The 24,605-nt window shown below is 35.5% G+C and overlaps 1 protein-coding gene across 1 annotated transcript; it reads right to left on the bottom strand.

Moving 5' to 3' along the window:
* Positions 1-834: 834 nt before the first annotated feature.
* Positions 835-23,587, bottom strand: LOC149786568 (translocator protein-like). Its single transcript, XM_089975948.1, has 4 exons — positions 23,475-23,587; positions 14,780-14,866; positions 10,877-11,098; positions 835-6,817 (listed from the first exon to the last, which is right to left on the bottom strand). The coding sequence occupies exons 1-4, from the start codon at positions 23,520-23,522 to the stop codon at positions 6,647-6,649; spliced, it is 528 nt and encodes a 175-aa protein (XP_089832074.1). The 5' UTR covers positions 23,523-23,587; the 3' UTR covers positions 835-6,646.
* Between the last annotated feature and the right edge of the window lie 1,018 nt (positions 23,588-24,605).

Raw genomic sequence — 24,605 nt, 5'->3', positions numbered from 1 at the left:
GAGTGAAAATCAGTAACACTACACTTTCAACTCCTTTAATGATGTATAGCAAATGTGTAAACAAGAGACCAAGTGAATATGAGTGCACCCACCTGGATGTTATCTAATACACATATGGAAGTTTATGGTTGAGTTGGCCAAGAAATCTTGACAGCAAGATGCTCTCTGAAGAAATTTCTTACACACATGTAGATTACATATGGTATGGAAACTGTTTCAAGGTTTTTCTAACTTTTCTATTATCATCCATATTTGGACATACCTGATGATGGATTAGCATTGTTTGCACAAATTTCGAAAGTTCTTCATGCCAGGATGCTTCAGTCAAGAACAAATTCTATTCAATGGTATCTTTAGTAACAGCAGACCTATCTGACAGTGGATCAGCATTATTTGTAACTTGAAACTCCTTCACAAAATGATGCTCCATGCCAACTTTGGTCAAAATTGTTGTGGTGTTTTATAAGAAGTTTAAAATAGCAATTGTTGATGGATGTATGATTTATAACACAACAAATGCAGGGTCATGCTATTTGATGACTTGCCTTATGGCCAGGTGAAGATGCTCATTGCATAACATATTGGTCAAGTTATACAATGCTGTCTAATGATGGCTACACATCAGCCCTGTTGTCTGTGTATACTCAATAAAACTACTCAATTTGATGAAACATGAGCTGAAAATGCATCCCATAGTCAGGTTGAAAGAGAACAAAGAACTGAAGTTATGCAGAAAAAGAAAAGTTAAGAAACAGACAGGGTCATAGCATTATATACTCTGCCAAAAATCAGGCACATATAATAAAGGAAGAAAGAAAGGCACTGATAACTGAATACTGCAATACAGAAGCTTTATTTAGTTTATATTGTTGACTAGTCAATGACATGTACATATCCTCCAAATAGCTAAATTTTTTAACCATAACATGAAAAAATAGTTCAACAACTTGAAGACAAGGTCATTTCATATGTTTGTTTTTGTGAGTTTAATGACATTTTTCAGCACATGATAGGCTATACATGGCAGCCAACATATCTGGTGGAGGAAGAACTCGGGGGAAAACCCATAAGGACCACAGATCCACAAGAACCTCCTGCAAGCTTTCTCGCACACCTATGTTCTCTGAGCTGAGGTCATAACATGAACACGCATATCACATTTAGTTCCATATAGAAAGCTGAATATCAAGACACAGATGTACAAATTATTCCTCACGTTAAACCTCTAATCTTCTCACCCATATTATTAAAACAAGCGGGATGGTTGAAGGGAGAAAAAAATAATCATACCCAGTCTTACATATGTATTCTACTCCTTTTTTGTAACTCCAAATGAAGAAGTTATGGGGATATTATAGAATAACTAGACAAAACAAAATTTCTTTTGTGTGTTGCAAAATTGTACGATCTTAAATGTAAATAACTGTTAGTCAACATAGCACCAAGCCATGGAAAAATATTTCAACAATAACAAGTTTGAGAGACATATTATAATGCCCGAGAAAATGTCAGATTGCAAAATAATAATTAAAAAAATATAACAATACATGAATAATAGCCCCTGGTTTGTTTCTATTTGACATCAATTGATTATAAAATGAATTGCTACAATGTCCACACCAATGACATCAACACAGAGTAATAATGCATATGAAAATTTTTCTGCATTCTTTAATTAAATGATTTCTGTGACCTGTTATCTTTTATCCTACTGCCAGAAATTTAACCTGCTGATAGAAATAGAATAATGAAAATATCACAAAATTGCCAGTATAATTATTTTCAGAATGGAAGCAAACAATACACCCATATGTGATATATCTATTTAAAGTACTAATATTAATGGAACAAAAGGCAAAAAATGTAAAAATTCAGATAAAATGATTTACATCATTTAGGTGTTTAGAAAGGTTTGATCTTATATTGATTGGAGAGTATTTAGGGGAACAATAAAAAATGTACAAAAGCCTCAGCCAAAATAACAAACACGCCATGAAGTGTTTGTACAATATATGCATTTATTAATATTTTAGACAGCCACTACTTTAATGCCCTAAACAGAGATCTATCTTCAATATTCAAATTGTCAGATATATCATTCAACAATAGCTGCTGCAGAACATCATAGCTGGACTATTCAAAATTACTGAAAGTGAACAACAGTATAGCTGGACTAATCAAAATTACTGAAAGTGAACAACTGAAGAGCTGGACTATTCAAACTTACTGAAAGTGAACAACAGTACAACTGGACTATTCAAACTTACTGAAAGTGAACAACAGTACAACTGGACTATTCAAAATTACTGAAAGTGAACAACAGTACAACTGGACTATTCAAAATTACTGAAAGTGAACGACAGTATAGCTGGACTATTCAAAATTACTGAAAGTGAACAACAGTATAGCTGGACTAATCAAAATTACTGAAAGTGAACAACTGAAGAGCTGGACTATTCAAACTTACTGAAAGTGAACAACAGTACAACTGGACTATTCAAACTTACTGAAAGTGAACAACAGTACAACTGGACTATTCAAAATTACTGAAAGTGAACAACAGTACAACTGGACTATTCAAAATTACTGAAAGTGAACGACAGTATAGCTGGACTACATGTATTCAAAATTACTTAAACTGAACAACAGCAGAGACAAACAATGAAAGGAATAAATATCAGCATATAATTTCTTATTACCAACATTACTTGGGAAGTATTCCCATTATCTACTATATATATAGACATATCTAAAGGCAAACAACAGATGAGTAGATATGACTGAGATTATATCCACAAAAAGGCATAAGCTAATTTCACTTATCTTTACAAAGTTATTCATAAACAAGTTATATCGAGCATCTAGATTTTCTTATGACACAGCTTAACAGTTGTGTATTGTTGATATTGTGGGGTTTAACACCATTTTTCATCACATGATGGGCTTTACATTGCAGCCAGTGGAAAAAGAACCTGGGAAAACCCCATAAGCACCACCGACCCATGGAAAGCTACTGGCAGTGATCGGCAAAGGCAAGTGCTTTGGACCACTTCACCTCCTAGGGCCCGAAACAGTGGTGTATCACAATAATAATAACGAAACATGTATAAAGAATATTCACCCATCTCTATGAATCTCACTGTCTGACCACACATTTGTACAGAAGCATTTCTCAAGATGCTTCCACATATAATGAGGTTAAATTACTGTCGAGGCAACATTTGCCAACAAATTATAACAAACAACAAACATCATATTCAAAAAAGTTTATATGGTTCATGCTTTTATCTTTCCAACCCATTTTGTTTCTTTTGCAATTAATATGACACAGATAATTTCTCATGCTTTCTGACTAACATAATGGATATATCTCTTGGGACAGTATAAAAGTTGGGACACCCTTAATTATTTTTAAAATATTTTTTGTGCTTAGTAAATGTTGTAACACAAAATCATTGTAATTTTTCATGTTCTACAAGTTTCGAGACACTTGAGAAGTTTTTTTTTCTTTCCGTCAACACTGAATGGTGTATTCTATCTATCATAACATTAGAGTTCCAGCCTAACTAGTTAATGGACTAATCCCATTACCAAATACATGCTACTGTTAATAAACTAGATTCAGAAAAAAAAGTGTCTAATTTGTACCTATTTTTTATATTTTATTTCGATGTAAATGTGTATTACTAATTATTGTATAATTTTGTTGAACACTGGCAAGCATTAAGCGTTATCACAATGTATCAGCAGTAACTTCCCCCATATTTTCACCAATTTACTTTTGTTGCTTTATATCATACATTAAAACTGTCAGCAGTTGCTTGCAATTACAAAATTTTGTCTTAAAAAATTTAAATGCCTAACTAGGCACCACTGCAATTGATACCCATGGAGAAAGAAAAAAATGATAGAAGAATTCAGAGAACTAATGCATTGAAAATATTACAAACAATATCGCAGTGGTAGTTTATTTTGATATATGTAACCTTGAGTACTGACACATCTACTAACTTAAAGTAAACATGATAATATTATTATCGATTAAGGGGTGTGTACACAAATAAGTGCTAGATCTGAGTTTTGAGACTATCTTGCAATCATGATTTGTGCCTTGTTGATTTAAATCGCCATATGATTTTTAAACAGTTAACTGGTTTGACTTAAAGTCATAGATCAATGGGGGTAATTACCTCATCTTGATAACCATTTTCAGGGCATAAAACATTTTGATTAGTTTAGAAAAAAGGGCTAATTATCTCATCTCATAGCCATTTTCTGGTTATAAAACACTTTAACTGGTTAGGAAAAAGGGGGTAATTATACCATCTTTTCTGCCATTTTCAGGAAGTAAAACATTTTAATTGGTTTTGATTGCTGTCATAAAACAAAAGTTGTATTACTATAAGGCAAATACACCAAGTATCATCAAACAAAAATCGACAAGTGTGGTCAAATTTCAATTAGTGTCAAGTATATGTGCGTGTGTGTGTGTGATTTAGATTTTTAATGTAGCTTTCACAATTTTTCAGTCATACTGCTACGATGTCTGCAGCGTCAAGTAAAAGACACTCCAAACAATATGGACTGATAACTATATAGTCATACCAGGGATCGTCCTGGGCTTCGCCAATGTCGCAAATTGCGATTTTTTTTCCTTATTGGCGACAAAAATATCCCATCTGGCGATTTTTTTGGCGACATACTTTTTGGTTATTTAATTTGTACATACAATCATGGATTTGGACTGAATAAATTTAAAGCCAGAACGAAAGGAAGCCACAAACTTGACTAAGCAATGCATTGGAATCAATCTGTTACACAAACGATCCTTTGTTCTTATTGACAACCCTATCTTTACAGTGCATTGTTACATCATAATCTGCTTATGCTGACATCTGGGCTGAGTACTGTATGCTGCGATACAGTCAATCATGCTACTGCACTATACCTACAACTGACCGACTTCTGAAGACGCGAATAGAACAGATACAGTTAATTGTATGGCTAATCCTTCTGGGTTTTTTTTAAATACATATACCAATACAATAGTTTTGCTGAACCTTCATAGAAAATTGATAACCTTTGAAGTACCGACTACTGTGTATAAATACAAAGCAAATGGAAAAAATCTCAATCACAATTACATCTGTCGCCAGTGCAGCATTTTACTCATCGATCTTTTCCTTTTGCCTTCAGTCCCGTGTTACGGCTGCAGAGACTTAAACTCCGCAACAAGAAATAGCAAACAAAAAAAAAACAGTTGTGCATAATTAATAATAATTATTTATTTCTCAAAATACAGGAGTGAAAGAATCCCTAAATTGGGTGTGAATTTACGCTTATTGCCAGGTGTTGACTCGTGTAAGTTTCATTCATGGGAATGGAGATCCTATTTTTATTGTCGAGAAAATTTATACAGCATTCAGTGATCATTCTTGGGATTTAGGAAGCAATTCGCTACAAGCTTTGTGAAGCTAGCCATAAAAAGGGGGTGGGGGGGCTGCTGAGAGACTACTGGTGTCAACTGTCAGCACTGAGGACTGTGAACGTGGATTCAGTAAGATGAACCTCATAAAAACTGACATCAGAAATAAGCTCTGCATCTCATCTCTCGAGAATTTAATGAGAATCAGCATGTACAGATGTGAAAAATTAGACTTTGAAACTGCATTCAACAAGTGGGCAGCCCTAAAATCGCGACGGATCTTCATGTAACACTTTGTTAATACTTGTTGTAATTAAAGTATTAACTAATCCATCTTTTGTAATTTTCATTGCCTGTTACATTAATAGACTAAATTAACACTTGGAAAAATGTACACTACTTTTTTTGGCGACACTTTTTGAAAATTGGCGACAAAATATTGAGGTTGGCGATTTTTTTGGCGACATCTTTTTAAAAGCCAGGACCATCCCTGCATACTTTTATTTAGTATTTTACTTTGTATTCATTCTTAAACAAATATATAATGATTATGCAAATATCTGCCTTATAGTATTTAAATATATTGACCGACTTTTCATGTCTTTTATAAGGATTTTAATAGGTTGCTGAATTGCTTATATTAATTGAAACTAAAATCTCTGGACCAATATAGCAATAAAGACAGCTAAAGCGTAATCTGGAAAAATGAAATGGGATCAAAACTCAAGTGTTAAAATCATGCTCAAATTTTTTTAACGAATAAACAAGAAAACAAGTGACATTAAGGATGACATGCTCTGATTAAGCACTCTAAGTACTGAATAAGTATTATGTTACCATAACGTCCATGGACTAGACAGTCCTTATTTTTATCCTAATTTTCATTCTGGATCAAAAAATATGCACATGAAAATAATAATATAAAAAGCAACTACTGCAGTGAAAAGTTTACTGACTTTTGCAACTGGTAATTTCTATTGTAACACATGTCGAACTTGCCAACTGTCTCAGATTTGTTATGTCTGAAGTGTGGCAATACTGAAATGTTTATATTTTCTAAAAGCATATGTCATCAGACATAAAAAATAATAATTATATTTTCCTGTCCCAAGATTTTTCATATTCATTATAGCAGGCTGCAACTATACAAAAAAATAAAACATGAAATTTTTGTATGACTACTATAAGTTACTCCTTGTCTTAAGTGACAAATCTTCCTGTTTAGTCCTTCCTGTCCTTGTTATCCAACCATATACGGAATGTCAAGACACTAGCAAAGCTGACCCAACCCAGATATGGCAGCATAATATAGCCAGCTGTTGGATTCACAGAGTGAAACATGAAGATTGTTGCTACAATACTGCCCCACATTGCACCTATTTCAATTGTGGCCTGAAAAAAAGAGGATAATTTGTACAACACTATTCAAGAGTATCTTTTATAGGTTTGACATGGTTTAAACAGACAAAAACAATTCTTTATTTATATTTTCTTTTATTCATGATACAGAAACTTAGCTACTAGTTTGTGCATTTGTGCACTGTATGAATTGTAATTAACCTTCAAGTAGAAAATGCAGAATTGTTTGTTTTCTTAAAAATTAAACCCTGAAAAGATGCGAATTCCATTTTTTTATATTGAAAAATGTTGAATCTAGAATAGGAAATGTTATAAAAAATTACGTTTTTCTGAAAATACTACTCCAATCATATTATTGTCTGGAAATAAATGTTGCTCCTTCCCATCTCTCTCTCTCTCTATATATATATACATGTATGTATGTATGTATATATATATATATATATATATATATATATATATATATATATATACACACACAGTGTGACCCTGCTATAACGCGCTCCGTTATAAAGCGAATTCGGGTATAACGTGGTTGTGGTGTGGCTCCCGAAATTTCATATACATTTATTTTTCTTGTGCACAAAAAAAATCTTAAAAAATACCAAAAAAAACCCGTAAAAAGTTGCTTATCATTTTGGGGAAGATATCGCGTATGAATAATACAAGACAATCGTGGATTCGCTTCTGAAATTTTATATGTACTTTTCTCGTACACGAAAAAGTATTTTTTTTCTTCTTAAAAGTAAGAAGAAGAAAAAACGCATAAAAAGTTTATTCTGGGATCAGGTAGGTCTTCACCAATGTCACAAACTTGGATTGTTTTTCCTTATTGGCTGCAAAACATACCATGTGGCTTTTGTAATTTATTGGCGAAATTGTTGGCTGTTTAAACTTTTATATACAACCACTGGTTTGGAGTGCAGAAATTCAGAGGCCCATGAAAGGAAGCCGCAAACTGGAAATAAAATGCACTGAAATTTATCTATTGTTACATAAACAAATTCTTTGTCCATACTGACAAACCCTCTAAACAGTGCTTTGTTATATCATGATCTGCTTATCTAGCATGAGTTCTGTATGTTGTGAAATATCCGCTGTTTTGTTGTTGACATTTTTGGTAACCTCCCAAAATGCGTCAATGGACAAGGCATGTCTCCTAATCTATCTTTCATCGGATTTTGGGCCGCTTACTAGTAATTAATATATTTACAAAGACTGATATTTGTATGTGGATGGTAAGTAAAATTCCTCTTCTTTTCACTAAGAATTAAATCCTTCAGAACACTCATGTTTTCTGTAATAATTTCTATCATCAGAACAATTGCATCTCTATCGTCCATTGACCCTTTGTTAATTTTCAGACGCATGCGTGGAAGGCAGCATCACGCTGCTACACAAATATTTGTAAAAAAATAAACAAAAATACATCTTACTTATTGGCTTATTCAGTAGGCATGGAGGAACAGTAACTAGAATAGTCTAAACAACGGCCAATTCCTTTTAAAAATGTACCCAGATAAAATAGTTTGCTGAAATTTCAAAGGAAACAGATTACCTTTGAAGCACAGACTGTTATCAAAACGTACTCAGCAAATGGAAAAAATACCAGTCTCAATTATGCAATACAATTATTTGATGTTGCCGCCACAATAATGGGCATTCGTTTGGTTCTCCAAAGCTGTCCTTTAGAGGTGACTTCAATAGCGCATACACCCTTCATCAAAGAAAGCCGACTACATTCTTTCAATAACAGCAAAGAACTTTTCTTCAAAGGAAGTCAATACCAAACTTAAATAAAAGTGATGGAATCTGATGGATTTTTGCATTTTCCAACGTGACTGGAACTGTGCTGTGAAAGTTTCCTTTTTGTAGGGAAAAAGTTTATGCTTACGAACGCTACCAATTGCGGCTTAAAACGCAAACTAACTTTTACCGACTTGGAACGTACTTTAAAGTAAATGTGCTGCGTCATTCGTTACGTGATTGTGCTGTTTTTTCACTGAATTCAGACCAATATGACCTGTTACAAAATTAATGAATATTTTAAAGCTGTGTGTGTGCATATTTTCGATGGAATCACTTGTAATGTGGATTCAATGTATATGATTAGGTTCGCAGGTGAGTACACAGTGTTGATACTCTATTCATTCTATACATTAGACATTTATATATAAACAGGATTCACATATATGTACCAAGTCATGGTTTTATAATAAAGTAAACTATTATACTATGTCTTCTCTGTTTTCACTACAGGTGTATTTCTCGTTTAATATGCATCAATTTAAGATGGTAACTGTGCCGACGAAGCATGTATTTTACCACCCACATTTATTAACCCACCCCACCACCCCAATTTTTTTTGGGGGGTACATTTTCTTCACCTAGCTGACTTGACTGCATATAACACGTTTCGGTATATAACACGGTCAGGTTTTATGGCTCCCAACTACTGTGTTATAGCGAGGTCACACTGTGTGTGTGTGTGTGTCTATATATATATATATATATATATATATATAAAGGGAAGAAACTCTGACAAATTATCAAATTTATACCAAAATGTGGGTACAAATATATACCAGATATTACCTGTTCAATATTGAGTAATACATCAACAAGAATCCTTGCATTTATGTGAAGGTGAGCAAGAATTTATTGATATCACTGGGTAAATATATCACAAAAAATAATTTACTATTAAATATCTTTCCATGTCAAATACATTTTCTGATGAATGTAATATTAGGTGAAATGGCTATAGAAAGAGGAAATCATCCAACCTCTAGCATAAATAGTGGCTGTCTCTGCTGCAGCCAATGGACCCACCAGATTAATTTCCTTCTCTGTGATGCTAAATCTCTGTAATATAGTTGTGAGAGGGCTGAATGTGCATGACAGCCAATGGATTCAATGATTTAATTGAAAGATGTGTTACACAATTGTGATGGAATATTTATGGATAAAGAAACCACACTTTGAGAAGAGTATGGTCCATTCTTGAAACCTAACTGGCTAGGTTATGTCAATGTACCTGCCAAAATCTTATGCTGGGAGCATTGGCATAAAAAGTCTCAGACCAGTACAGAGAGATCAGGCCATCTGCTCCCTTGTTTGAGGAGGTATGTCACCACCTTACTTATCTAACATTACAAGGATTATCCTTCCACAAATGAAAGGGGTGGCAATTTTCCCTGACCCCAAGTTGCCGCTGACCATGGTGATTGAGGCAAGAGGTATGCTCTGACCATATGAACTAGCATCCATGTAATCCTGGCAGAGGTTTCTCAAGTCAAAAATCCTGCTACAAGCCATTGTTTGTCTTGTCAGGGACACAAAAACTGTTTTATTTCATTGGGATCCTAACTCAATTTCTAAATGTCTGGAAATGTGGTGCTCTGGATGGTGGGGATATCTGCAGAGGACACTTGAAGATGCAGCTGTGTCAGTAACCACCACGTAAAAACAAAGCATGAAATGAAGCAGTGTTTGTAGATAAAATGAATAAACAGCAAGTACAAATGATACTGCCTGTGATTACAAGGTCAAAGACCAAGTCCACAAACTGTGAAAAATATGCACAGTTAGAAGTGAAAATTCAAAAATAAAGGCACCAATATCTTTAGTAATCATAGTTAATATCATACCAACTTTACATTGAATGGGTGCGATCAATGATGATTCTTATGGCTGTTGAGAGGTGGTGAGGTGCTACTTGTACCTAGCAAGATAACATCCGGTATACAGGCAGTCACACAGATATGGAAGGTGCAGGAAATATGGAACAGTTTCTTCCCTTTATCTACAAGATACATCGATGGGAAAAAAACAAAATTTTGATCTGTCTGAGAGGGCCAGATTTGAGAGGTAGCAAGTTTACTTCCTAATGCTAATGTGAAACGATGAACAAACAAGTTATCATTTACTCTTAAAGACCATATAAAGATAATAAAAAAGAATAAAATAATACTTATCATGTGCAACCAGATAAATACTTTAAATGCCAAAGCTATAACTAAACAATTTCACAGCCATACCTCTTTTATTTTCACAATTAAGAGCTATTTCAATATAGAAAATATCACATACCAGGCCCAGTTTGTGAGCTCCAAAGAAGATGGGTGTCCAGGCCCAGTTTAGAGCAAGTTGTGTTCCATAGCAAGCCAGGGGCAAGGCTGCATCACCATGAAAACCACCACCATCCCTCCACACAAGGTATGAGGCATATCCCATACTTCCATACAATACTGACCATGCTGGACCAAAAAGCCAGTTGGGGGGTCTCCAGGAAGGCTTCTTTAGATGCTGAAATTAACAAATTTGATTGAAAATATTTTTCAAAACTGCATGCAAACAATTCTCAATTTGTAAAGAACATTCCTGAGCTAAAAAATTATGATTGCCTGTTGCCTAAGGCCTCTTTAAATATAGATCTGGCCCACTGAATATTCTGTTTGAGTTGCCCGTTAGGCCTATCCCATATTCTGTTTGAGTTGCCTATCAGAGGCACATCCTATATTCTGAGTTGCCCATCAGACCTGTCAAAAATAAAAGGTTTTACTTAATCTGCCTTTAACTCATTCAGCTCCGGAGATGTTTGTAATTTTCACATGATATGGGGGAGTTGTGCAAACACATTTTGGAAGGTTAATTCTGAATACATCCAAATACATCTGCTTCCGAGAGTTTTTAGGTAGACTAATGCCTAGATGTGCTAGGAACATTGCTTTTCATTGTCTACTTGGCTTGAGCATGTGCAGAAGGGTCAGACTTGGGTCCTTTTTTGCGCTTACTGGACCGATCATTTTCATCTCCTGGTCACTTCTTACTCACAATCCCCAACTTATCCTACTTTTTGCAGAGGTTCACCTGTCTGTGTAGTTCAGATCAGTCTGCTGTAGATCATAGACCAAAAAGACTAAAATCTGGACACAAAATTAGATTCTGACAATGGGCGAAGTTTTGGTGTTAAAAAAATTGGTCTCGAAAAGCACATTCTTCGCTTGGCATTTTGTAATGCGATTAGAACGTCCAGATTATTTGGTATCATTGTAGAGCTACATCTGTCTGCCTTTTTGCAATACCACCTACTCTGGTGTTATCTTAAAAGACTTTGATGCTACAGAGCTTGGAAGTAGGGTACAGCCTCATCATGACTACAGGTAGGATTTGGCTGAATGAGTTAACAAGGTTTTTGGAAATTTCTTAGAAATTGTCAAGGAATGGCTATTTTTGTAATTTATGTGCAATATTGATGCACAAATGATGAAACAGATAAGGAATATCCAGATTTGGTGATGTCACCAAAATTCACCCATTAACTCATTCGGCCCTGGAGATTTTTGTCACTTATGCCTGAAATGGGGGCAGGAAACATAATTTGGAGGTTATTTCTGAAAACATCTAAATATATCTACTTCCAAGAGTTTTGCACTTAGATTGATGTCTAGTTGTGCTAGAAACATCGCTTTTCATTGGTTATTTGGCTCAAGCATGTGCAGAAGGGTCAAAGTTCCTTTTTTTTTTTGCTTTTTGGACCAATCATTTTAGTCGCCTGGCCACTTCTTATTCCCAATCCCCAACTTATCCTACTTTATGCAGAGGTTCACCCATCTGTCCAGTTCAGATTGGTCTGCCTTAGATCATAGGCCAAAAGGTTTAAAATCCAGACACAAAAACAGTATCCAACCATGGGTGAATATTTGGTGTTTAAAAAAAGTCGGGTTTCAAAATGTATGTTTTTCCCTCAGTATCTTGTATTGTGAGTAGAAAGTCCAGACTATTTGGTATCATTGTAGAGCTACATTTGTCTGCCTTTTTGTAATACCACCCACTTTAGTGTATCTTAAAAAAACTTTGCGTTACAGAGCTCGGAAGTATGGTACAGCCTTATCAAGCCTACAAGTGGGGTTGGGGCAGAATGAGTTAAAGAGACTTCAACTATGCTGACAAAATTCTGCATTTCATCTTGAAGTGCTTTAATAATGCCAATAAATTTTTAATATTCAGCCACCTGCTGGAACATCTGTAGGTTCTTCCTCTTTATGAAGATCATATGTTTCAATGTACTGAAAGCTTTAACTTTGTGTATGAAGTGAAGCACATAAACCTACAAATGGACAATATTACTATTTATATTCCCCATATTTAATTAGTTGCCTAAAATCAGCCAGGATTTATCCTGGATAAATATCAATGAGATGTCCCCTGCTCATGTTGACTTGGTAATGCATTACTGGTTAAATATATCAAGCAGTACCTGTACAATTGTTTGAAAATTAACCAAGGCTTGGGGATTAGTGACTTATAAAAGCTTCCAGTACAGTGTTTTTCACCCAAATGAAACCGAGATAATTACAGTGTATATCTTAATAAATTTAGTTCAAAGATCTGCTGATTCTACTGATACAGAATAAGTGTATTCTGTAATTGCGGCACATCCACAGTACTGTCCCATGACATCCACAGTACTGTCCCATGACATCCACAGTACTGTCACATGAAACTGGAAGCTTCTATTTTTAATGACTGAGGTTGTGTTTTTTTAGAAACACCAATGCCACTGATACTCAGACTTCATCTCTGTTTTAAATCTTGTTTGAGAAACGCTTAGACTTTTTAACCAATCAATATTTTAAAAAAACTACTCCAAGGACTTCAAATACTCATCCCTGTTAATCATGATGAAAGATATAGACTGGACATTGACCTGATGGCAAAGCTGGACATTGACCTGATGGCAAAGCTGGACATTGACTTGATGGCACTGAAGCTGAAGGTATTACAGCCAGTGCAGAGGTGTATAACTATTCAGAATTCCAGAACTAGCATGATGAAATTGTGAAAGTGTTCAAAATCACTTTAGTCGTAAACCTTCAACAGCAGAATGTACATGTGGGTTCATTCTCATGAACATTATCACAAGTATAAGGGACTGACTGTGTAGTCTTTTGAATGGTGCTGGGTGTATCAAAATACTAGTAAAAAGGATAAACAAGTCAGGCTCATGAATTTTAAGTTTGGACAAGTGATTTTATTTTCAAGCCACCTGCCCTGGGCCTGTGTCTAAAAAAAAATCTTTGAGCACGGCACACCTTTCTGACATATGAAGCAGGCCTGTTGCTATGGTTTCACAGTGGTTCATGCCAAGAATGAAACAGTTCAACAAAAAAAAAAACCAGGCAAAACAAGTATTATTATTCAGTGTTCTATTAATCAAGATTTGTTGGCTTGTAAATACTTTTCACTACATAATCTGAAAAAGATGGAGATTACAGTTTTCATTCTGAAAAATAATAAGAAATGTTACATGTTTTTGTCATTCTGAAAGTAGTTGATAAACAAAATGCAGCTAGCATTGGGACATTTCACCCCTCAAAATATCTTAAAACATGAAGCTCAAAAACTGAACACAGCAAAATCAAACTTTTGTCTCCTCTGTAAGTTCTTCAGCTATATCTCACATGGCTTTAAGCTGCATCACCTCTGAATTTCTAGTTTGTGAATCCTATTCTTGCATAGTTACCTCCCTTGAACAGATTTTTTTTTTAAACCTTCAAATGGTTTAGCCATTTGTTTTATTTTGAGCAGCACAGCAACACATAAAGGTTATTCTGTGCCATGGCAATTGGAGTAGGCTGATTCAGTGGTAGAGTTATAACATGTACACTATCAATTATGAGTCCAACACGCTAACCCATGACCTACAACAGTTCCTCTATAGAATAACATAAATGGATTCCTATTATCCTGTTTAATTCTTTACATATTTTTTAATGGCCAATGTACTCAAGCAAAATCAAAGTATAATAATTATAAATACTAGCTTAAATCGAGGATATTTCAAGTAATGTTGCTTAATAATGTAATATGCTGCAATTTGTTAACCTATTACCCACAATGCCAAAAAGGCCAACCCAAAAGATGGTGGCCACTATTTCCAGAGTAGCTACATCTTATAAGATGTAAGAAATGAAAGCCCAGCAAACTTACGATGTTCTGTCTGCTAATGAAGCTACCAGCAAAACCACCAATAAAGGGAAATGCTGTGAATGCTACTGGCTTCAAATATTGCGACATCTATAAACAGACAAAATCAAAGGGGATTGAGCACAATGACTACTCAGGTAAAACAAGAATTTGGATTTGAATGTGGGAATAAAATGCTTGGAAATATATAATTAAACAGATAAATAAGTAAGTGTCCCAAACAACCCAGTCTCTCACTTGCAGTGTGTTAATGCATCTTCCCCAAATCAGACTTGCAAATTTCAACACAAAACCTTAATGCAAAATATGGATACTGTTGATGCTACTGACATTGACACCAGAAATGTGACAACTTTGTCATACCATTTTAATGCTGACAAGACAAAAATAAATCAATAACTATGTAAATACAATTTTCAACTGGAAGGAAACTTTAACAGACTCTAACTGGTTATTTTGTAAAAGCAATATTGTGTCATATTTTGTCATAATTTAATGAGTGTTATAGTCATAAATTTGATTGTAGAAAACTTGTAAACAATACTTTCCAAAATGCTGCAGCTCAAATGGTTTGAAATAATAACAGTGTTGCACTTTCTTTTAATATGAATATGGGGAAAATCTGTGTAAACATTGACTGTATTTATACAGTGTGCAAAGTACCTGCAATAAACGTAAAAACTTAACCAAGAACATGCAACAAAAGTACATGTACAGTGTATACACAAAGCATCATAAAACTTGGATTTTCATAACTCCGATCCAAAAGAATGTACAAAAAAGATAAACACACATCATGCATATACAAAGTGACAATCAAAACTTCATGGATATTCATAACTTCAATCCCCAACAATGTACAACAAAAGTGCACATACATCATGTATATGCAAAGTGAGAATCATTACATTTCAAGGGTTTTCACAACATCTGTACCCATAATGCCAAATTTCATAGACTTGGATGCTGTTCAAGCATCTTGTCTAAATTATGGGGTTCTGAGTTTGAGTCTGTTGCTCATAAAGATATTTGAGTTTGAGTCTCTTGCTCATAAAGAGTTCTGAGAATATGGGGTCATAAATCCTTTTCTCCTTTTTCAAATGTCATCAAGACTGGGAAATAATTTTGATGTGTTTTTGAACACTGGGCAAATAAAGTGACTAAAATTATAAATGTTGATTTATTATCATATCGATATTACAAACTATTCAAGGTAAGGATAACAAGATTGGCTGACAGGACACAACACTTTCCAAATTTACCAGAATCTGTCACAGCCTACCTAAAATGTATCCTGGGAATTCCCTGCCTAAAGTATGCAAATTAAACATTGGAGTACAAATAAAAGGCTTCCTGAAATACAATTCAATCACAATAAATAAAAGTGAGACTCTAATCAGAAAGCTGGATGTAGAAGATCTGAGAAAAGTCTTTGTATTGTGGCAGACCTCCTTAACTGAGCACAAGTTGACTAATGTGACTGAGGCACATGTAAAATCCATATTTATAATATATAATAGTCCATCCTTTAAAAAATGATTTTTGGGTCCATACTGTGATGGGAATGGAAACAAAGTCTTGCTATGGCCACTGGGAATCAAACCGGGTTCATATTTTGTAGCTGGACGCACATACCGCTAGACTAAAATGTCAAGACCAGCAAGTAAGTGGTCTTATGTACTTAAGCTGAGCTCTATCCCCCACCCCTCCTGCCTACCTTAACATGATATGTTTGTCCTCAAATATCAACCAGATTCACACCTTAAAGTGGTTGAAACAGATTCTCTAATGTGTTACCACCTTCGGAGAGATGGGCAAGTCCCCAACATAATGGAATGAGATAACACATCAGTTCATCTGTTTCAAAGTCGGCACCTATACCACTTGACAAAAATGTCAAGATAAACTAGGCAATCTTATGGTATGTGCTCCTGACTATGAAACATATGAATTAGGTTTGACTCCTAATGATGACAGTAAGACTCTGCATACCTTTTTATTAAAATATAAATCATTCAAAACAAGGTACATGTATTTATTAAAACAAATCTCATTATGTGCTCTCCAGGATCCAATATTACTGTTCATTATCAGGTGACATACAAACTTTTTCAGACATAGGCCCAGGATAAGTGGCTTTAAAATAATCACTTGCCCTGAATCAAATTCCACTTGCCCAAAGGGCCATATTTGTTAATATTCTGATACTATTTATAACCATATGCTATAATGTAAGAAAGGGATATAAAAATAATTTATAACGACATACTTTCTATTTTTGTTTGTCTCTCAAAATAGTTAATACGTTCCAGTAAACTTATGACTCGGCCAATATTATGTGATTTGTTAACTAAAGAACTGGACCGTATTACATATAAAGCAATGGGTTTTATTTAATATGTTTTTTTACTTCAGTCAGTATTATTTTCATCTTTAGAAAACAGCAGCTAATAATTTCATATTTAGTTCACGTCACAGTACAACACACATAATATACACAAACTAGACATTGAAAAGGGTCAAACTATGGAGTGAAGACAGCAGGTTTTATACTCTTATAATACAAGACCCCTTGAAATGTGTCAAAAATCATCAGAATATTACAGGCTGAGTGAAGACAGTATGTTTCATACCCTTCTAATATTGTCATGTTTACCCCGACCCAGAACAGCCCAGTTTGAAACATGTATAATCAAGGTAATTCTGACGGGTCATTGTTTGATGTCGAACATTGCCGAAGGCTAGCACTAATCTGTTACATAAGATTGTTGTGGCTAGAATCGAAGGACCGGATATCGGAGTTGCGAAGTCACAGACAGCCAATTATCACCTAGGTGTCGAAATGTTTCCAAGATCAAAAGAAATTGCCTGAAGAAGTGGGAGTGTCCTAACTTCTTTCCCCTGCAAACAGACAGACAGGTTGAACTGGCCGCTAAGACGATTGGACAGGGACACAGCGCCACCCAATCAGAATCGAGATAGGGAGGAGACCTTGATTTGGGTAGAATGATATCCCTGCGTTTTCCGGCAAAAGTTAGTTCGCTGAGAGAAATTACCCAGAGAAGAGGTTAGCGTAACTCCGAATAGCCATTCGTTATTGGCGGGAAAATCTTAGAGCGGGAAATTCTAAGTACAGAAAGCTTCAAAAGGTCAGTAGATATTTGTTCGGTCTTTGTGGAATGCGACTGCATTTTAATTGTAGGTCGTATGTGTACTTTATTAGTACTAGAATCGTAGTACGAAGAATTACTTTGTTTTGTTAATATGTTTGCATATTTTGAAGAAATGAGTTGATATTTGTAAAGAATTATATAGCTTGCCAGCCGTCATAAGAGTTAATATTGTAATTTACTATGTGGGTATTTTATAGTAGACTAACACATATGTTCATATGATTATAGATTTTGCCATTGTTGAATATTTGTAATGTACAGACATGCGTCTGATTTTGTCAGATTGTAGTACGATGAGATTAAATATATATGTGTATATACTGACGTGACGCAATGTATTGATGTCTGTATAACAATTCGCTGATACTGTGTTATTACGCCATTGTTTACCCTGCAAGACGTGTGTGGGAATTTCGATGTGTATGTATGCGTAGCCGAAACAGTGACAGCTATCTGATGGTTAATTATCGTTATAGTGTGAGGTGAGGTTCAATAAAACATTTGTTAACGCCTTGTGGTTTTTCACAGGAAGCTTTGAGGGACAGACCAGTTAAAGTTTGGTCCCGTTGTCTCGGATAGAGAGACGGAGGAATGGAGGGAAGAAGAAGGTGGAGTTGAAGTCTGGGAGCGAAATTGGAGGAGGAGATAATAGAGAGGGAAAGGAGAAGTTGAAATCTGGAGCGAAGCTGGAGGAGATAGTAGAGAGGAAACAGAGACAAAGAAGGAGTTAGAGGAACGGAAAGAAGGAAGGAATCAGCGGGAAGAAATAGATGAGTAGATGCAAGGACAGGGGGAAAATCGAACTCACACTGTAAATCACGGGATGAATTAGGCTGTCACTTGGTCGAGGGAAAGACGAGTGATTGGAAGTTATCGTTTTAAATTATCACATTTATTAAATTGTTATTGATTGAATTTCATCTTCGTGTTCTCTATAATTTAACCGTCGGCATTGCTGACTGGGGGCTCAGAGCTGTAAATCTACATCATCACTAATTTAACTTTCTAACCTAACGAGCCAGGGTGGAACTTTCAATTTAATTTAATTAAATTATATTGGGAGAACCCCACCCCAATACGACAGAACGCCACAAATATGTGGAAACTTTTATCAAAGAATCAAGCTTGTGTCCAGTACCATTGCTCAACAAATCTGATATTCTAATGCCCCTCTGATTTCAGACAGGGCCCCTCCTATATTCTAAGTGAAGTGCCCATTGGGCTTGTTGAAAAAAAATATTCTAAATTGTCAGAAAATTTTGATCCCACCAATGAAATGCTAAAATTTAGTTTTATGCTGATGAATGACTAATAATACCTTAATAATATTTATCCCCACTTTACCTAAATGATTATCATCTAATTATCATACTTCTATTGAAAAGTAAACATTTTGTACCGGTACAAATCACTGCATGGAAACAATGGATCGGCTATCTATAATTAGTGTTCACATGACTTTAACATATGGGTGATTTTACTTGCAGTACATACCATTCTGAAGTCAAAATCTACTACTTTTGAAAACTAACAGACTTTTTAAAGAAGAGAAAAGAAAGAAATGGTATTTTCATGTATTCTATCCATGCATTACAGAAACCAGACAGAACCAATATCCTGACTACCAGAACTGTTCCAGCAGTCATCAACAAAATGTGGCTGACTTATGGAATTTATGCTAACATGTATACACAACAAACTGTTAATTGATTACGTTACTGTGACAACCTGGAGAGTTTAAGTCAAATGTCTTTGCCTAAAAATTGGCCATAATTTTGTGAATATGAGATAAAAAGGAAAGCCCAATCAAATAAATGATTCAGGCAGAATTTACACTTGCATAAGTATTTTTCACATTTTCTTGTCTTATTTTATTGCTACTGCATTTTTCAAGGTGATTCAAGTTAAAGTTTACTGAATAACAATTCAGCTGTCCCTTGCTCACACTTGCGCTAGTGTAATGCAACACTCGTAAAAAATATTAAGTGGCACCTATGAACAACATTAAAAATGTAAAGAGAAATTGTATAAAGCAAGATGCACTTAGATGCTAATGAACAGTGAGTACGGAGGACACTGATAGAGCAAAAGGATCAAACCCACGACCTCCTGCATCCGAGGCAGATGCTCTAACCACTAGGCCACTGGAGCGGTAGATAGAGCAATAGGACAATGGCTAATATCTGTAACCAGAGAAACACACTGCTTTACATGAAACAGTTTTAGATCTGATTCGGGGCTTGTGGAATTTGAGTCAGTCTTTGTGATTTCTTTAGTCACCAGTCTTGGGTTTTCTTTGAGCACTGAGTAAGTAATTAATTGTTACTTATTCTTCACTCTATGCTGTAAATCTTGAACCAGCAAAGAAAAACATTAAGGTATGTTTTATGTCTGAAAGTTACAAAAATAAGTTAAAAGTTTAATAATTATCATAAAGGTCGTAATTGATTCTTCACAATAGGTACAGACCAACAGTGATGTGTCATTTATGAATGTAATCAGCAGCTATTCGGGTAATTAATGGCATATTTAATGAACTCATTAAACATGAAAATATTGACACTGATGCTTTGACAAGTCACTAGTCCCCTTCCTTAGTTCAACTTTCAAACAACTGTTTGAGTACAGTATTGTCAATGGTTGTAACCATCGATGCATAACAACATAAGAGCTATCAAAGAATGTAGAACATAGAAGCAGTTTATTATAACTATTACAGAGTGAGCATTAACGACAATGAGCCAATTAATATTGTTCCCTATTCACTGTATACAAAGTTCATACCTTTATGTACAACATATGGAGACAATCCCCTTAAGGATGAGGGGCCTACAATTGTAGCCATAGGAGTGACCATCAATATTAATCATTTACCACGGTCTTTCAGGAAGTTCATAACAAACATAGCAAATTTTGCTGCTTGAGATTTTTACAGGTAAACTGATCAACACAATTCGTGTGTGCTGGGGGAGGGGAATCGAGACCAATAGACAACTTACCAACAAAATGGGAAGGGCCCAAGAAAGAATTGGAAGGGCCTGGGCATTGGGTCTAACAACAACAAAAACTGCAGTGGTTTTATCAAAGAATTCATAATAGTCAGGAATGTTATAGCGAGGTTTTACTATCTGTGAGGCCAATTTACTGGGAAACTTCTCACTGGTGTCTCATAATTTCACTGAGTAAATTAATGAAAATAATTCATTAATGAAACAAGTCATATCTATGCATGTCCTATTGAAAATTATACTTGACACGTGGGAGGGACAAATAATTGTAAGCATCTTGATCATCTTTTACACATCAAAAAGTAAGCAGATTTAGTTGTCATAAAGTTTAGTCAATAGTATTCAGCTAGGCTGAGCAATACCAGTAGAGGTAAAAGTGACTGACTGCAGCAAAGACAAATTTTGAAATATGCATATTTAGCCATCAGAACTTGGTGCTACGGGTCTATGGTTTATAGGGGCCCCGAGTGGCTGAGTGGTCTAAAGCGCTCTCCATATGGATCACTGCCATCTCACCTGTCTGCGTAGGTTCGAGTCTCGGATTTGGCCAATGTGGGTATGTGAGAAAGCTTGCCAGTAGCTTCTCAAGAGTCGGTAGTTCTTTCCGGGGATTTCCCAGGTTCTTCCTCCACCATTAAAACTGGCCACCATGTATAGCCTATCATGTGCTGAAAAACGGCGTTAAACCCTACAATAACAACAACAACAAATATGGTTTATAGACCAAAAGGTTTCTTCTTCTTTGCCTCTTATCGTCTGACATGATTAGTGGCAAGTGGACCCATGATCTGACTGAATCACGAAATTTATGCTCCTTGCACAAATCACACTGTTGTTCTCTACCACTAGTCATGTCAGAAAAAATGGTGAACAACTTCCTGTTCAATGAGGTCCATTACACAAGATGGTGGCAGTGATTCTGTCGAGTGGCAGTAAATATTACTCTCAAAAATCCATATATACAACAATGTAAGAAAAGTGTGTCAAACCAACATCATTGCTTACCATTTACCTACAAATCAGACATGTACTATATAATACTATAAAGGAGAACACTTCTCTTTCTTCTCTTAAAATTTATTTAATAATCACTGCTAATATTTCACACTAAACTCGCATAATAAATTTGATACCGATGTTTAACATAGGCTTTCAGTGCCTACAGAGTTTTGCTATCATAACTTTAAGGAATGCCAGACCATTTTCCCACACTACTGCTTGACAATGTCTCATTTTTTACTAAAATAACTGTACACCAGTGTTTCTGTTATTGTTTGTGTACGTTTAGTAACTGTGGTGTTACTTTTTCGGTATTGTGATCTTTTGTTGTATGTGTATGGTGAGTTAGTAGTATGTTAGCTGCTTGGATTGCATGTACCTAATATGCAATCCACCAATTTCTATTAACAAGTTCCCTGTTCCATTGTTTTACTCCTCCAACAACTCTCCGGGAGTCAACTTAAACATTTCTGGAGTGTGTGTCTGTGATTTGGATTTTCAACATAGCTTTAACAATATTTCAGTCATATCGCTACAACGTCTAAAGTGTGGCAGTTTATAGTGATGTTTGGCACTGGGTCATCATGCCGCAGACATATAGCATCATGTCTCACCCATTCACATTATCCTAACACCAGGCCGACCAGTCCTAACATTAGCCTCTTAATGCTGAGCACCAAGTGAGGCAGCTGCCAGTACCATTTTTATAAGTCTTTAGTATGACTTGGCCCGGGTTCGAACCCATGACCTCCCACATCAGACGTTCTAACCAGTTAGGCCAATGGAGCGGTCAACAGTTCTCGGTGCAATAAGTTACTCAATACTTTGTAAATGGTATAGAAAAAAATAACAACTGTATATCAGAATACCACACAGCACTGGTAAAAAGTGTTTAGGAATTACATTGTGATAAGTCTTATAATAATTTCACGTCTTGTCATTTTGTGAGTTTTCCGTGTGTGAGAGATTGGTTTACTTTTTTGTCATATATGTTGTACATCTTTTGGTGATTCGTTTTCTTCGTCATCACCATATGACCTGATTAAATCCCAAGAATCCAGGAAGGCGTAGTCCTACATTGTAAGTCCTCGACCCTGATATTTATGTTTTGGGCCCAAAACATAATATTAGGATCGAGGACTTGTTGGACTAAGTGAGGCGTAATTTTGTTATTTCTCCCATATACCCGACCACGTAGCCGTAACTTTATTATTCCTCCCATATACAAGCCAGAGGCATAACTAATGTTTCACATGAAATTATGGATATCAATGAAAATGGAGTATATTTCTGCAAAAATTAAAGTTAATACAATAGTGCGTCAAAACTGATGACTCCATGATATTTACGTAACTAAAGTTCGGTTTATGAAATGTTATAATGAGTTTAGGATAAGATTGCATTGACAAAATTGTCTGACAATAAAATCTACCTTCTGATGTGTAAAAGATAACTTTAAAAATGTCACAAGCTGTAAACTGTTACATAAATAAGCCAAGAATGAATATATATTATTACTGTCAATCTGTACGTTTCTTCTCTGTCGGCTACTGACCTTTCAATCATAGACTGCAATCGTTCGGGTTTGCAAAATCACGGGAGAGGAACATAGATCAGTATAGCAGTCCAGAACATCCAAAGCTACCCCACCCCACCCCACCTTCCCATGAGTCGCCAATATTATCCCCAAAATACCCCTAGATTGTCCCAAAACAACCTCATCTATCCAAGATACATGCATACAATAAAATTTATATCATATATTTAAACGTTTTTGTTTTCATTTTAACATCTGACAAATTCTGCATGGTATAGTTATCGCGTAAGATCGGTAGAGTTTGTTCCCTTGCCAGTGATCGCACAGGGAAAGACCTCTTCGGCTTTTAATACAGACCAGGCAAGAGATATGAGAAATTTATAGAAATAACGCGTTGGATGTTAGATAACGATGCAAGTATTCTAGAAAATGAAAAGTGAACACATATGTCCACAAAACGCTTAAAAGGCAGTGTTATATTTTACCCATCAAACAAGGTAGGAATTGAAAAGGTCGAGCGGAACGTGATACAGTTATGAGGTCTCTGCAATCTGATCGAAGTCAGATCTAGACCGTCCTACGTGAAGATCTGACAGGGACCTGGTTAACATTTGCTTTTATGGTAATAGCGTGGGTTACCAGAACACGACCCTTAAGCCGTCGCTGTGAGATCTTCATGTAGATATCTGATTTCAATCAGATTGGAGGTCTCTCTCTTTGGTAACGAAGATATCGTCGACGCAAATACCACACAATGGAGTTCGAAAGCCACTCTGAACAACCTGACAAATTCATGCCAAAAAACCCACAGCAGCTTCCAGCAATATGTGTCAATAATCTAAGGCCAAGACTTCAAAACTTCATGCTCGAACAGAATTGCAAAACAACTAAAATAAAGATGGACCAATAACAAACAACGCAGAGTCCGTCAATAACATTTAGAAAATTTAGGTTGACTGGAAGCAAAGTTTAAAATTTCTATCATCAAAAGTGAGAACTTTTCAGTGATCAATAAGGCAAATGGAACAGCACACAAACAGGGACAGCAACAGCATCAAGTGGACGAAAGGACAAAATGTTCCGATTGTACTTTTTTCTCATATAGCTGTGCA

The sequence above is a fragment of the Sinohyriopsis cumingii genome, chromosome 12, assembly GCF_028554795.1.
Source record: "Sinohyriopsis cumingii isolate HCF-2022 chromosome 12, ASM2855479v2, whole genome shotgun sequence".
In the NCBI taxonomy this organism is placed as follows: Eukaryota; Metazoa; Mollusca; class Bivalvia; order Unionida; family Unionidae; genus Sinohyriopsis; species Sinohyriopsis cumingii.
This window is presented reverse-complemented; position numbering and strand designations above follow the sequence as displayed.